At 37.8% G+C, this 14,462-nt stretch overlaps 1 protein-coding gene across 1 annotated transcript; it reads left to right on the top strand.

The window, feature by feature from the left end:
- The first annotated feature begins 1,400 nt into the window (after positions 1 to 1,400).
- LOC111342787 (putative caffeoyl-CoA O-methyltransferase 1) lies at positions 1,401 to 13,536 on the top strand. Its single transcript, XM_022949903.2, has 6 exons — positions 1,401 to 1,704; positions 10,177 to 10,288; positions 10,975 to 11,093; positions 11,921 to 11,975; positions 12,378 to 12,511; positions 13,150 to 13,536. Exons 1-6 carry the CDS (start codon positions 1,489 to 1,491, stop codon positions 13,387 to 13,389), a joined length of 876 nt encoding a protein of 291 aa, XP_022805638.2. The 5' UTR covers positions 1,401 to 1,488; the 3' UTR covers positions 13,390 to 13,536.
- The last annotated feature ends 926 nt before the right edge of the window (positions 13,537 to 14,462 follow it).

Genomic DNA, 14,462 nt, shown 5'->3' with positions numbered 1-14,462 from the left:
TCCTGGCGCTGTCGACACTCATATTTGTAAAAAGTACCTTATCGACTATTTACAAAACTTCCTCGTAAATTTGTCTGTCTGTTTGTGTGGATGTGTTTTTTTTTTCCTGTTTCCATCCAACCCAGCTCTCTCCCGTTCCACATCTTTAGCCACAATACATTTGCATAAATTATCTGATTGTGTGACTCAGAAATATGTCAAATAATATATATATCGCAAAGATACACGACCAAAGTCAACTTAGCGGATGACAAAGGAGGATCCAATTACGGATACAGGCTAATTTAAATTAAACAAATAATGTATACGAGAGAAACCCTGACCCTGTACACCCCAAATAATCATACTTCAATAGAATAAATGTTTGAAAAGAAAATTTGCCCTGAGCTAAGTTGACTTCGGTCGTGTATCTTTAATAGATCCTTAGTTGGGTTTCATATGGGGCTATGGGCTTCCCCTACCCTGTCATCTTGAAAATTAAGTTTCCCGGGAGACCACGTCTCCGATCACGTAAATCACATCTTTGATTGCCGGGATGCCTGCATGGTTGTTCTGATAGTGTAGTGGTAATCACGCCTGACTAGTAACGGGGGGACGTGGGCTCAAGTCCCTCTCAGGGCAAATTTTCTTTTCAAACATTTGTTCTATTTATATATATATATAATGTGTGGTAGTCGGAAAAAAATTTTAAGTCCCCTGATGAGTGGGCAACCACGAAACAGGTCTGTAGGGATGTATATGTAGTTGTTTTTCCGACTACCACACATTATACCCGCTGTACTATTTGTATCGAGCACTGTTTCACGGACACCAAGTTTAATTCCTCTCTCTCTCTCTCTCTCTCTATATATATATACATATACATATATGTATCTTATTAAACATTTTGTTGTGTAGTACCGCTAAGTATTTTTAACGAGTTGTGCCGTCTTTGACGAACCCGTAGGGCGAGTCAAAATACAAATAACGAGTAAAAGTGCTCAGCGATACCACACACCAAAACTTCTAATACGTTATTTATTATCCAACACGCCAAATTTTTATTTCAGTGCGAGCGAATTTCGCGGATATCTATTTACGGGAGTGCGTGACAGACGTATACGAAGCGGAACGGAATTGACGCGTTGTCGTATTGCTGTTCTATTTTCTTCAATAAATAATGAAATTTCAATGTCGTATAACTGCTTTTCGTTGTTCGATTTATCTAATAAACTTGGATCAATATTCCCCAGCCATTCCAACTCTTCGTCGTCAGAAAAATGATTTATCAATCCAATTCGTCGCTTGCGTGATGCGAGAGAACTTGTCTGACCGGATCCCTGGAGTACATGTACCGCGTGATATTTAAACTTAATTTATTATAATGCCCATTGCTTCATACAGTAAAGGTCAGTGACACATACGGGCACATTACCTACTTCGCACCAACATAAATGAAGGTGTTTATTTTCAAGTTCTTTACACAGCAGCGATCACTAGTTAGAAGCCATGAATAGTAACACAGTCCTGATCGGAGCCACAGTGTGCTCTTCGCTTGCTATCGGCTATATGCTTGGTAAGCTCCACGGTTCGCGCCGATATGCAGACGACTACATTCAAAGGCCTGGGAGAAAGCACAAGAAGACGGAAGGATTGAGAACTTTTCTAGGATATGTCGCTAAATACTCCTCTCCAGAGCATCCCACAGTGACTGAATTGAGGAGGGTTAGTATTGAACTTTGTTAATGTTTCTTATGGTTCAGTGAGGGGCGTGTTTTGTCTTCTGTCGGTCATTCCGGCATTGTGATCGTGATGGTTACTCAAGCAGCGTTCATGTGATTGCGGTCGAAGATAGGAGAACGCATACTATTCTTATATCGCTGTGCGATTTGGAGGTTTGGGCGTCATCTTAGTGTAACTGGTTAGGTGAAGTCCCACGGGTTGGCTTATATCGGTGTGGATGCCATGGGCCGAGATGTGTTGGTAAATTACCACCATTTGATCGAACGAAATGAGTTACTACAAATCAGAACTGTGATTCACGGGCTACATCGAACGCACTTTACTAATCCATGATTAAAAAAATAAATAATAATAATAATAATAAAAATAATAATAATAATAATAAAAATAATAATAACAATATATGGGGGCCCAAACTGGTCAAAATGAGGTTAATAATTATTTTCGTATTTTAAATAATTATATGTACTTGAAAAGATAATTTTTCGTGGTGGAAAATTTAATTATATGTAGTGTTCATTATAATTATTTTTATCTAATTGTTGTATTTATTTTTACGAGTGTGTCAATTATTTATTTCTCTTTGACAATTAATTAAGGCAAATCCCACAATGCAGTGCGCAGGATTAAAAGTCCCATCAGCCATTGCAAACCAGCTTATAGGCATTTCAAAATGGCGAACAGAAGGAGAGTGTTACGAGAGAGAAATGAAAGTGGATTTTCTAGTTTTCTGCAGAATTTAAAGGGGATATTGAAGATTTTTCTTAGCTCTGATATACAAATTACAAATGAAGAATTGGTTGAAGTTCGTCAGCAGTTGATTGAAGCTAATGGTACTTTGTCTTTGTTGCAACGTGACATCGAACGAGGCGACCCCAATCCCACAGGCCTTCCAGGAGAAACTCTGAAAGAACCGTTGACTAATTTAAGTAATGACATTGGGAGTATAGTTCTAATTCTTAGAGATGCGACAATGCAGTCGAATGAAAGTAACGAGGATAGTTATTCAGCCCCATTTGTTCCTCATGTTTCTGGACTCGGAAGGAAGAAATACGACATCACTAAAGAACAGCTTGAACACTTACGATCATTATTTTTTTCCTGGACAAAGATAGCCAACATGCTTCAAGTTAGTATTTCTACAATTCAAAGAAGGCGCAGAGAGTTTGGACTTGGAGATGTATTTGAAGGATTTTCAAATATAACAGATGATGAGCTAGACCAAATATACTTAAGTATCACTGGCAACGCAAGTGAGGGCCCTGTTACTCCAAATATAGGCCGAAGGCGTTTTATTGGTGCACTACGAAGTAGAGGCCTACATGTCCAAAGGTGGCGAGTAACAGATTGCTTACACAGGTTAGACCCCGTAGGTACAAGTCTGAGATGGCGAATGACAATACATCGCAGAAAATACTGGGTACCAACTCCCAATAGTCTTTGGCACATTGACTCTGGTCATAAGCTTATTAGATATAAACTTGTAACTCATGTGTGTATAGATGGTAAAACAAGGCTGCTTATATATGTTTGCTGTTGCAATAACAATAAAGCAGACACAGTCTTGTCTTTGTTTGAAAAAGGGGTTGAACAATGGGGCCTTCCATCTCGTGTACGATCTGATTATGGAATGGAGAACTATTATGTTGGACAATACATGATTCAAAACCGAGGTGAAAGCAGAGGAAGTATAATAACAGGATCTTCAGTTCACAATTCAAGGGTGGAGAGAACTCATCGTGATATATATTCTGGGGTTCTGGCATTCTATTCAAGAATATTCGAAACAATGGAAGAAGAGGGACTTCTTAACATTCTTGATGATGTACATCTATTTTGTCTCCACTATGTATATCTAGCTAGAATAAATAAGTCATTGAAAGAATTTGTTGACCAAATGAACCACCATCCTGTTTCTACTGAGAAAAACCAGTCACCTTTACAGATGTGGGAGAGAGGGATGCTAGAAAATATGCATTCAGGGCACTGTCATGGAAGTGTTAGGAATTTATTTATTAAATGTAAATTATTTTTTTTATTCTCTTAGGATCAGTGTAGTTCGTGATTATTTGTATCTGTTACGTAATTTTTATTCTTCACTTGTGTAAACTGTTGTGTAATTAACCTTTATTGTGTATATCAAATAGTTTTCTTCATTCTTTTCGGACACCTTGCGTCCATGTGTATTTAAGGATTTGGGTGGTTTGGTACGGTGTGGTTTTGTTTTGAGAGAAGGTCACCGGCGGTGAAGGTTTGAAAGTTACCAAGACTCGTTCGGATCAGAGCACGTTTTAATCACTGAAGAGTCATTCAGCAAAACCGTTCCTTTACACGACAAAAGATCCATTTGTCGGGGAGCACATGTGTGCCGAGAAGCTGGCCGAAGAAATTAAAGCGCAGAACTTGAAGGAAAAGGAGAAGATTATCTTCTGTTAGACAGTAAGCCAGTGAAGACAACTGAGTCAAGAAAGATCTGAGCGAAGACCGAATTACGTGAGGTTGGAAACTTCTACGTTTAGCTGGGTTAAACGTGAGTTCGGTTTGTGAATTGTGAATTTGGTTTGTCAGTCGTTTGTTGGTGGAGCGTGGTGATTTGTGGACAAGAGAAGAACACGGACGCGGGCGTAAGGTGAAACCCAACCGAACTGAACTAAAAAAAAAAAACCTTTTCTTTATCTTAATAGTAATAATCTTGTAAATAGTTTTAGTGTACTGTAGTTTAAGTTAGCGTATTCCTGTAAATTAATTAGATCATTGGACTATCGTTATTGTTAGTCGCTTTATTGTTGTAATTAGCATAATAAATATCTCTAGGCCTACGTTTAGTTGTATTGTGGCGTGTGTTCTCGGGCTCGTTTATGTTCTGTGTTTTGTTTGTGTTAGGGGGCACCCACCTTTGTGGCGCGGATTCGTCACAGGCACACAGCCTTATCACCTTCAGAGATTGATGAGTTTGGTTTGGATCCAGAAAATGGATATTTAGTGGAAGATGAAGACTATCAAGTGAATATTGTTCCGCCATCAGTAAATTTGTCAGATGGTCATCTTAATTGTTTGCCATGCCCATTGCAAGATGACAATAACTGTGGTATAGACATTTACAACCATTGTGTTCAGTTTGTCTATTCTTTAATGAGCTCTAGCCCATAGCATACATTATTATAACATGGTTTTGACTCCTCACTTAATTTCTGTGGTGCAATCTTTAATTTTGTATAGTAAAATATCATGAATAAGAACATGTATTTAAACAGGTTCTTATAAGAAAGACATGGACGACAAACAATACTTGAAATTTCATGCAACTTTTCTCCACCCACCCAGCAAACATTTATTTAGTTATTCAATATAGCATTGGACAATGTGAGTTCAATGGCTGACTTCATAGCGTTAACGTACAGAGCAGATGTTCTTTTACTTAGATATTTTAGGTTTGGTGGTTTTTGGGCTTCTGTGGTAAAGTCATCTTTTTTTGTTACCACAGGAAGCCCAAAACCAAAAGTATATAGTCTCAATCAATATTTAAGTTTATGTGTAATCATTAGTCCCATTTGTGAAATGGTTACCTTATAGAAAGGCATTATCAATCTATTCTCATAATCCATTCCCATGGACAAAAAAGAGGCAAAAGCAATCTCAAACAAATTTTATTTCTCCACAAAATAAAGTTTCAATTTTTAATGCATTAAGAATTGAAACAAAATAAAGGTTGTTAAAATACAGTGGATGCCAACATCACTTGGGTAATAAAAACCCAAACCTTCCAAATATTTTACAAGTTAGAAAACTGGAAGACAAACGTAAAACTAAATGTTATATTTTGATACACATTTTTTAGCATCCACTCTACTTAACTTGACCAATTATTTGTAGCAAGTCTTATGCCAACAATAACAACATTGAACTGTAACAAACATGCCAAAAGAGCTGTGATGTAAGTGATAATCATACATTACTTGTTTTGTGTTAATTTTTGTTGTATAAACCTCTATGCTCTCTACACATCAATGACACAAAAGTTTATATGTAGATTATGTAAAGACACTCTATCATTATTGAGCCAAATATACTTCTAAAAAGTCATTGACAAAACAACCAAAATTACTAGGTTAACTATGAACTGCAACAATAATAAATATGTAAATATGTTACTATAACACCAACTGCAACAATAATAAACAGTCCTTGCAAACACACTGGTAGGCATTTGAGCACTACTGAAATAACAGGACATACTTACATACTACCGAAATATGATTGGGAGAATGCAAGGTCATAAATTTCAAATAACTTCTCCTGACTTGGCAAAGGGTTGACACTTGAAGCCACAGGAATACTCAAAATGTTACTGCACGTGTGGGCTGTTGGTGTAAATCCATCTCCAAGATCAGTCTTTACAAACTCTATTGATGGATCCAATGCAAACCCAAGAATAGGCTCTTCAGCTGAACCTGTTACAAAAGTCAAAATATGGCTCAGCTGAAGTTTTTCATTTCCACATGACCTAAGACCACTAGCAACTTCTCTAAGAAACCTCACAAAAAGTTGATAAAGTTCTTTCTCATGTTTCAGAGCATTGCTTCCTTGCTCACTGTATTTTGGCTTAAGCAATCCCAGCAACTTTGGCACAGTAATTGGGTGTTGACTGTTTGGTCTCAAGAGATAGTGGAGCATAGGCAGCTTCTGTAGTGCTGACAGCATGCCTAGCTTTTCTAGCCCAGCTTGCACTTCAGCAATGCAAGGATTACTGCTTTGTGGACTAGATGTTAAGACATCATTTAGTATTTCCTCTTCAATAAATGCAGGCATGGGACCATTTTGTAGCAGGGTTAAAGCCAACATGATTCCAACATTAAAATAATCTTTAGCAAGATATCGTCGTAGTCCTCGGTCAAAATACTTTTCCTTGATTTCTCTGCATACTATTCTTAACCATTCTCTCCTTGGTCCTCCAAGATCTACGACATCTTCACCAGTAAATCCCACCTTGAATGTAAACCTGTAATTCTCTATAAACTCTAGTTCACTGAAAGTTGAAATAAGAGCTGTGTCCCTGTTTACATTAATAAAGTTGGTCTCTCCATCAGTAGGTTCTTCTACAGAAACTATATCCAGCTTTCTACCTTGAATGATATGTTCTTGTAAAAACCTTAATACCTCTACTGGTTCCAACAGATCTTGATTCTTGGCTGAGTCGATGATTGAGTCTATGTTAAAAGGACATTCAACTGGATTTGCCTGATAAGTATGCACTGGAACAGCATCTTGCTCTTTTGAAGCATTACTGATTTCTGGTTTTTCATCAGTAAGATCCACCTCTGCAATGCTTGCATTAGCAGTAGATGTTGTTATGTTTGCAGCTGGTGATGCACTTGGTGTTATAGCGCTTGTAGATGTTGCAGAGGGGTTCAAAGATTGAGTGCTATTGAGACTTGTAATACTTCTAGTGGTTGGAGATTCAAATGAGGATAATGAAAGAAAGTCATCATCGTCGTCGCTTGGCAAATCAGCTAGCAAGCGAATGTATATACCTCCAGATGGAGCAATGGACTTCAATAGTAGTTTTGAGTCTATTCTCTTTCCAAGTGGAATGTTTGGCTTTACTAAAGTACCTGAACAGTTTTTCATTATTTCAAAAGAAAATCCGTCCATGCTTGAGCCTTTTAAAAGATAAGATAACTCTTTTTCCAGTTGAACAGCCGTCCACTCACGAGAGAGTTCAAATCCACAAATAATCCTTCCAGACTTTTCAAGCTCAACTTTTTCCGATTTGCTCGGAATTCTATCTTTTCCATACTCTATAACAATAACATCTTTAGTTACAGTAGATGAGCCGTGTGGTCGCCCAGGATTGCGATTGGAATATGGTGTAGATCGACTGCGAAAAGCACGTGCTCTGTTTGTGCCTGTGTTGATCGAGCTTGCTGCTGTCCGTCCTGAAGTTGTTGGAAATCTTCTTTGCAGCTCTGACAAAGCGTTAGACGTTGTAGCCCGTCCTTGGACGATATTTGCAATTTTTGTTATGTTTTCAATTGCAGATTCTGCGATTTTTTTTATCTCTTCGTCCTTCTTGTCCTTCCGACCCTCTTCCGCCATTTTGAAAAGGTGGTATGCAATGGCTGATGGGACTTTTAATCCTGCGCACTGCATTGTGGGATTTGCCTTAATTAATTGTCAAAGAGAAATAAATAATTGACACACTCGTAAAAATAAATACAACAATTAGATAAAAATAATTATAATGAACACTACATATAATTAAATTTTCCACCACGAAAAATTATCTTTTCAAGTACATATAATTATTTAAAATACGAAAACAATTATTAACCTCATTTTGACCAGTTTGGGCCCCCATAACAATACGTAGTTGTTGCTATTATCATCTCTTTTCACGGAGACATCCGGAGAGCTTAGGAAAGGAGATTGCGCTACGAGGCTCTCTGGCACTCCAACGGCGAGGGTTTGAATAAATTAGCGAACATTCCCAGGCACCATAGCAGCACCTTGGAAAAATTAAACAACATTTAATTTGGCAGAAGAATTTCGCGGAAAGTTCGATCAGTTTTATGCCTCCCAAAATTACGGTGGCCCATAGAGGCAAACCACAACTCACAATCTTTTCTGGAACACAACAATCTTTTCTGAAACACAACAATCTTTTCTGAAACACAACAATCTTTTCTGAAACACAACAATCTCTTCTGAACACAACAATCTTTGCGAGAACAAAACAATCTTTTCGAGAACACAACAAAATTTTCCAAAGCACTAAAATCTTTTTCAGAACACAACGAAAACTCCTGATACACAACGATATTTTTGAAAATACAATAAAATTTTCCGATACACAAACGCAAACTAAAACACAAGTTAAGTGAAAACACAACAATTAAGCCGGAAACACAGCAAAATTTCAAAGTACTGGTAACTAACCCTGACGCTAAAAGCGACCGCAACCTGGGACTGGCTCTGGTCACAGGGGCCCTTCGCTCTACACACTATAGTTCCTGTCACCCACAAGGAATTGAAAGAGACTTCATAAAAGGGGAGACCCTTAGACTTCTAAGAAAAAACTCCTCTCAAACAATATTCGAGGAGAAAATTACAAATGAAGCGCATTTGCTAAAGAGAGGCTACCCAGAGGACCTCATTAGCACAACCCTCTCGGAAGTGAATTAAAAAACTGGAAATTAGCTCTTCAACAGAAACAAAAGACGAACCAACGAATCTTGCCTTTTGTTTCACAATACCAACCATCAGTGCCAAACCAAAAGCAAATTCTCATGAGACACTGGCATTTAATAGAAACACAACCACTACTGAACGAAATATACAAAAACCGTTTCTCGTATCTTACAAGAGGACGGTCGCCCAAAGACATACTCAGTGGGGCCAACCTTTGAACAGGCTACTCAAAACACGCGCTGGGGAGTCGTGTAGGTCTGTCAACCCCATTTTACATTGATTTGTTCTCGGAAAACATCTATATCAAAAGATGGCAATCTTCTCCTTAAGTTCAATTGCCTCAACCTATTTTTCAATGTTCGTACACACATCGTAATGCCATGAAACTTCGCTAAAAACTCAGTGATAGCTTCATACGTATATCCCCTTGTAAAGTAATATGAAATTATGTTCGCCAGTCCCAGGTTTCCGTCGCTTTTAGCGTCAGGGTTAGTTACCAGTACTTTGAAATTTTGTTCTGTTTCACTTAATTTTGTTGTGTTTTAGTTTGCGTTTGTTTATCAGAAAATTTCATTGTATTTTCAAAATGATTGTTGTGTATCAGGAATTTTCGTTGTGTTCTGAAAAAGATTTTAGTGTTCTGGAAAATTTTGTTGTGTTTTCGAAAAGATTGTTTTGTTCTCGAAAAGATTGCTGTGTTCTCGAAAAGATTGTTTTGTTCTCGCAAAGATTGTTGTGTTCTCGAAAAGATTGTTGTGTATCAGAAAAGAAACTGAGTTGTGTTTTGCCCCTATGGGCCACCGTACGAAATGACACTAAAAATCTATTTAGCACATGACGTGTGGAGAAAACTTTAGCTAAATAACAATTTTGTGATTTCACGATTTTGTTTCGAATAAATCAATAATTATCTTCATAAAGAGAAGTTTTAGCCTGCCTCAGCTCACATAGACACGACTCGTAACGACCTGGACCTAGTTGTCCAAAGGGCAGACAACAGGTAAATCGCTATACAGCGCAGGTTTCAGTTTAGTGATTTCACGATTTTTCCTTGAATGAATTAATAATCATCTTGACCGAGAGAATATTCAAAACGAAACAAAACGTACTGCGCTATCTAGCGGATATAAATTTACCCAATGGATATTCTTATCCATTCTTTGAACAACTGGAGTCTGTAATTTATGTTACTGTCCGTATAATTCCCGACATTCCGCACGTCCAGCGGTATGCCATTTTACAAACCTATTGTTTGTTTGATTTAAGGTAATTTGCGAGAAGCTGGAGGAATTCTCACCTAAGACGACGGAGGCCGACCAAACAAGCTTTATAACTCAGTTGGCTAAAGCGATTGGAGCAAAAAAGGTTCTTGAAGTGGGTATGTTTGATGTTGGATTTAAATGAAAATAATTCCAAAATTATCACTTTACTTGTAAATTATCCTTAAAGCTGAAATAACTTTTCAATTTGAAAGGAGTAGAGAAAATAATTCACTCTAGATCCTTACAGAAAAACAGAAAAAAATTAACAACTTTATTGATTCTTATATAAGAAATGATTTGTATCTTTCATTTCTTAGAGGCTGTCTTCCACTGTGTATAAGTGTTGACAAGCACGAGTCGATGATAGAATGAAATAAAAATAGGCAGTCTAGGAATGCATGTGGTTACTAACAATCTAGACTACAATCTTCATAGCATTGAAAAGAACTAGAGGTTGTATAATTACGCTGAAGGATAGCGTTGCAAAAACCCATCGAGACCCTCTTCCAAACGTGCCGGTAGAAGCAGCCATTGATGGCAGCTTTGGAATCACGTTTTGTGGAATGTGGGAGAGCTATTTTTCCCCAGGAGTTCATTTTGTAAAATAAAATGCAATAATAAACGGCTCTGTAGTAGTGGAGGAATGAAAAAACGAGGTATCTTTGGCTCGTCCCAAACCGCTTCGTTATCATCCTACTGATACTCTTGCACCGTTCGATTATTTCACTCTGTTTGCTAGAACAGACTGATATTAGTCAGGCCAGTGCTTAGAAAAAGTGAACTGTTACTTTTTCACACGCAGGAACGTTCGCTGGCACAACTTCACTCAGTATTGCACTTGTTTTACCCGAAGACGGTCAAATGGTAACAATAGACTTCAAAGAGGACTGGGTGTCCACAGGCCGCCCAATCTGGGAAAAGGTAGGATCTGACGTGCTTTTAGTTTGTTTTTCTTTGTTTTTGTTGTAGTTGTTTTTACTTTACAAAAGGATCGGTGATTTTCTATTCGTTTTTGAGGTTTAAATTACAAGCAATCTCAACCTATGTTCTCACCTTAAGTTTATTGGAACTGTCTGAGCCATGAATTTTAATCGTTTTTTGGATCAAAATGAAGACATTTTTTGAGAGAGAAAATCGCGTGTGAAACTTATTGTTCGCAAGTTTTGTGAGAGATTCGAGTAAAAACTTTGAACGCAAATGTCGAAGGGAAATAGTTCTCAAAGCACATGAGTCCCCAAAAAAATACTAATCGTGCAGACAATGTAGGTATTTTAGTCACATTCACAGTCACAAGCCAATCAGTTGACCGCCTCCCGGTTAGCTCAATGGATAGACCGCTGGACTGTTGTGCGGGAGGTCCAGGGTTCGAGCCCCGACCGAACCAACACTCAAGGTCTTAAAATAGCTGAGAAGAATATGCTACCTTTCTATAACATCAAGAAATGGTTAGATATTCTAGTCTTCTCGGGTAGGGACGAATAAATGGAGGTTCCGTCTCCTGCAGGGTTAGGGGTAGGAGACGTTAATTTCCCACGCACGAGATCACTGTGTGATGGATGTCCTCCCCTGGGGTGGAATGGGTGGGTTTCTACACAGGCCTCCATTTAAACCAGCATTAGCTGAATTGGACCTGCCTGTTTAAATATTGCTTATAAATAAATAAATAAATAAATAAAATAAGTTTCGAGGATTTTGTCATGATTATCACGATTGATTCAATGAACTAAGATTTTATTACCGTTTCACAGGCTGGAGTTACCCACAAAATTAGGTCTATTATAAAGGACGCAGCCCGGGCTCTCGGTAAGTTCCAGACTACATCAATAGTTGAAGCGACGCATTTAGGGTGTGGTCATATCTAACCACCTTTAAAAAACTCCCTATGCAGAACACTAGTAACGTACTTATCAATTAGCTTCGAGTTCTCAGAAGCTTATTATGTCCGAGTCAGTATTAGACAGGTGTATAGAAAGTTTGGTGTTTGAATCCAATTGAATTTAACCCCTAGGACGTTAGGATCGGTTTTTTGTTCTAGTTCTCCGTGTATAAACCTAAAATGTGCATGACAAATGTCAAAATTGGTGGACCGGAAACTGAGGAGACGTCGAGCAAACTCTCTCCTTCATAGAAGGGTCTATTCCGCCTTTTTACTTTTTCTCTCCTTTTTCCCTCGACTCTTCCTTCTTTTGGTTGTCTTTTCTTTAGATGAATTAATTGCCAACGGCGAAACTGGAACTTTTGACATGGTTTACATCGACGCAGATAAGTGGAACTATCCTGTGTATTACGATAAATGCATGGAACTTGTACGCCAGGGAGGAATTATTTTACTTGATGATGTAAGTATGGTTTAACTGTGCATGGTATAGAGGTACATACCTTACAGCAAGGAACTCTGATATATTCTTTATTCGTCTTAATGTCCAGCTCTCGCTTAGGTTGTTTTTTTTTTTTTTTTCTTTTACACGAGTAAAGTTTCAATCACATTTGAACGCAAATCTTTGTGATCGGCCGGGATAGACTATGTAACGATTGATAAACGTGCTTGAGTTTGTCTAAGGTGAGCTTTCGCGGAAAGAGAATTTAATGGGGAAAAACTCGATCTGTGAAAACGCTCTATCGTAATTAAAGTGCTAAAATTGCTTATGTGAGTCATAATCTTAAGCGCAGTGGGCGAAAATTCGTTCTCTGAATTATCTGATGTGTAATTTAGACCAATTTATTTTACAAGATTACTATGTGCCAATCAGAGCTGTTGAAAACTAACCAATCACAGCGGAAAATTGTGTATCTTAAAATTAAGCTCAACTGGTCGTCCTATCTCTTGGAAAGAAGCAGTGAGGAGTTAAAAAGTACCGATTCACGTCGGAAATGACTCCGTGAATCGAAAGACAAACGATAATTACCGTTCTTGTAAACGATAAAAAACTACAGATGTTTAAATGATTTCGTTAAAAATGTTTTATCCCTCATTCAGACGTTATGGGAAGGTTATGTGTGTGATCCAAATATCAACAAGGATGGCAAAACATCAGAGGTTGAACCACTCGACTACCAGAGAGATTCCATAGAGCTGTATAAGTTCCACTTTCAGTCAATATACAAAAGAATTGCCGTCCACATGCACGCGTTGAACAAGAAAATAGTGAAAGATGCTCGAGTAGTAGTTAATATCTTACCAGTTGGGTCAGGCCTTACAATAGTCACAAAATTATGAGTTATTCTGAATTCTTAACTTGTTCAAGGTTTAATTACCACGTAAATGATGATAAAGCATGTTTGCTTTCAATGAAGTTATCAAATTCTGAGCAGTTTTATTATGCCAACTTTAGGATGCTATGAGATTTATTCTCACCCCTACAGTAATTGTTAAAATCCCTATACCCCGTAGTGTCTCGGTTATAAGGCGCACGGTTTTTTCAAGAAAATTCCGTCTTCGGGTGGTAAGGTAGTGCTGAGATTAGGGTGTGTCTTATAGCCAAGTATTTTTGCGCAACAAAATCTTAAGATAACACTTTTAGCAGGACTTACAGTTAAAAAGACGAGAAAAGGACGAACTGTTGGTCATTGAGTGTTTTAGATCTGGTGGTTCTGAAAAGAACCAGGGTGGCTCTGAAAAGAGCCGTTATGGTGTTCTGAAGGAACCGTTTCTTATGCGGCCTCCGTCAAATGCGGACCACGAAACGAATTTCACACGAGCAGAGCTTTTTGGTCTGAGGTGTTGCAAAGATTGCGTAGAGTCCACTCCTTTATTCCTGTGAATTACAAAGTAATACTGCTTTTAGAGCGCTAATCAACTTCGATAGGAAAGCAGTCGACAAACGGAAATTCGCATGCGTGTTAACAGCACGTGCTTGTATTGCAAAAGAAAGCCATTAGAATCATAACTTTCTCTGGCTTCTTAGAGCATACAAGCCCACTTTTCAAAGATTTAAATGTTATCAATTTATTTGATGAAGTAACTGTTCACTTTGCGGTTTTTATGTACAAATTTAAAAACCAACTTCTTCCCACTTCACTTCAGTAAAAGAAACCCATAATTATAATACAAGGCTTACCTTTAGAATATTTAGGTATTTTTAATATTAGATATCAAGGCGCTAAGGTTTGGAATGCAATCAGTGATGACATTAAGCTTCTATCACTTAAACAATTTAAGAAAAAGTTAAAATCAAGTATTCTTGCAAGTTACTAACTGACTTAATTATACTATACATTTTCTTTCTTCCGTTAGTTAATCTGCCTATTTATACTGTATTTTCTTGCTTATTTTCGATAGCTTGTATTTTT

This window comes from Stylophora pistillata, chromosome 13 (genome assembly GCF_964205215.1).
Source record: "Stylophora pistillata chromosome 13, jaStyPist1.2, whole genome shotgun sequence".
In the NCBI taxonomy this organism is placed as follows: Eukaryota; Metazoa; Cnidaria; class Anthozoa; order Scleractinia; family Pocilloporidae; genus Stylophora; species Stylophora pistillata.
The sequence above is the reverse complement of the archived record's forward strand: the minus strand, read 5'-3'. Positions and strand labels throughout refer to the sequence as shown.

Coding starts and splice junctions, on each gene's coding strand:
- LOC111342787 (XM_022949903.2), top strand. CDS start 1,489: ATGAATAGTAACACAGTCCTGATCGGAGCCACAGTGTGCTCTTCGCTT. Junction 1,705..10,176: donor CAGTGACTGAATTGAGGAGG/GTTAGTATTGAA, acceptor GTTTGATTTAAG/GTAATTTGCGAGAAGCTGGA. Junction 12,512..13,149: donor GAATTATTTTACTTGATGAT/GTAAGTATGGTT, acceptor TCCCTCATTCAG/ACGTTATGGGAAGGTTATGT.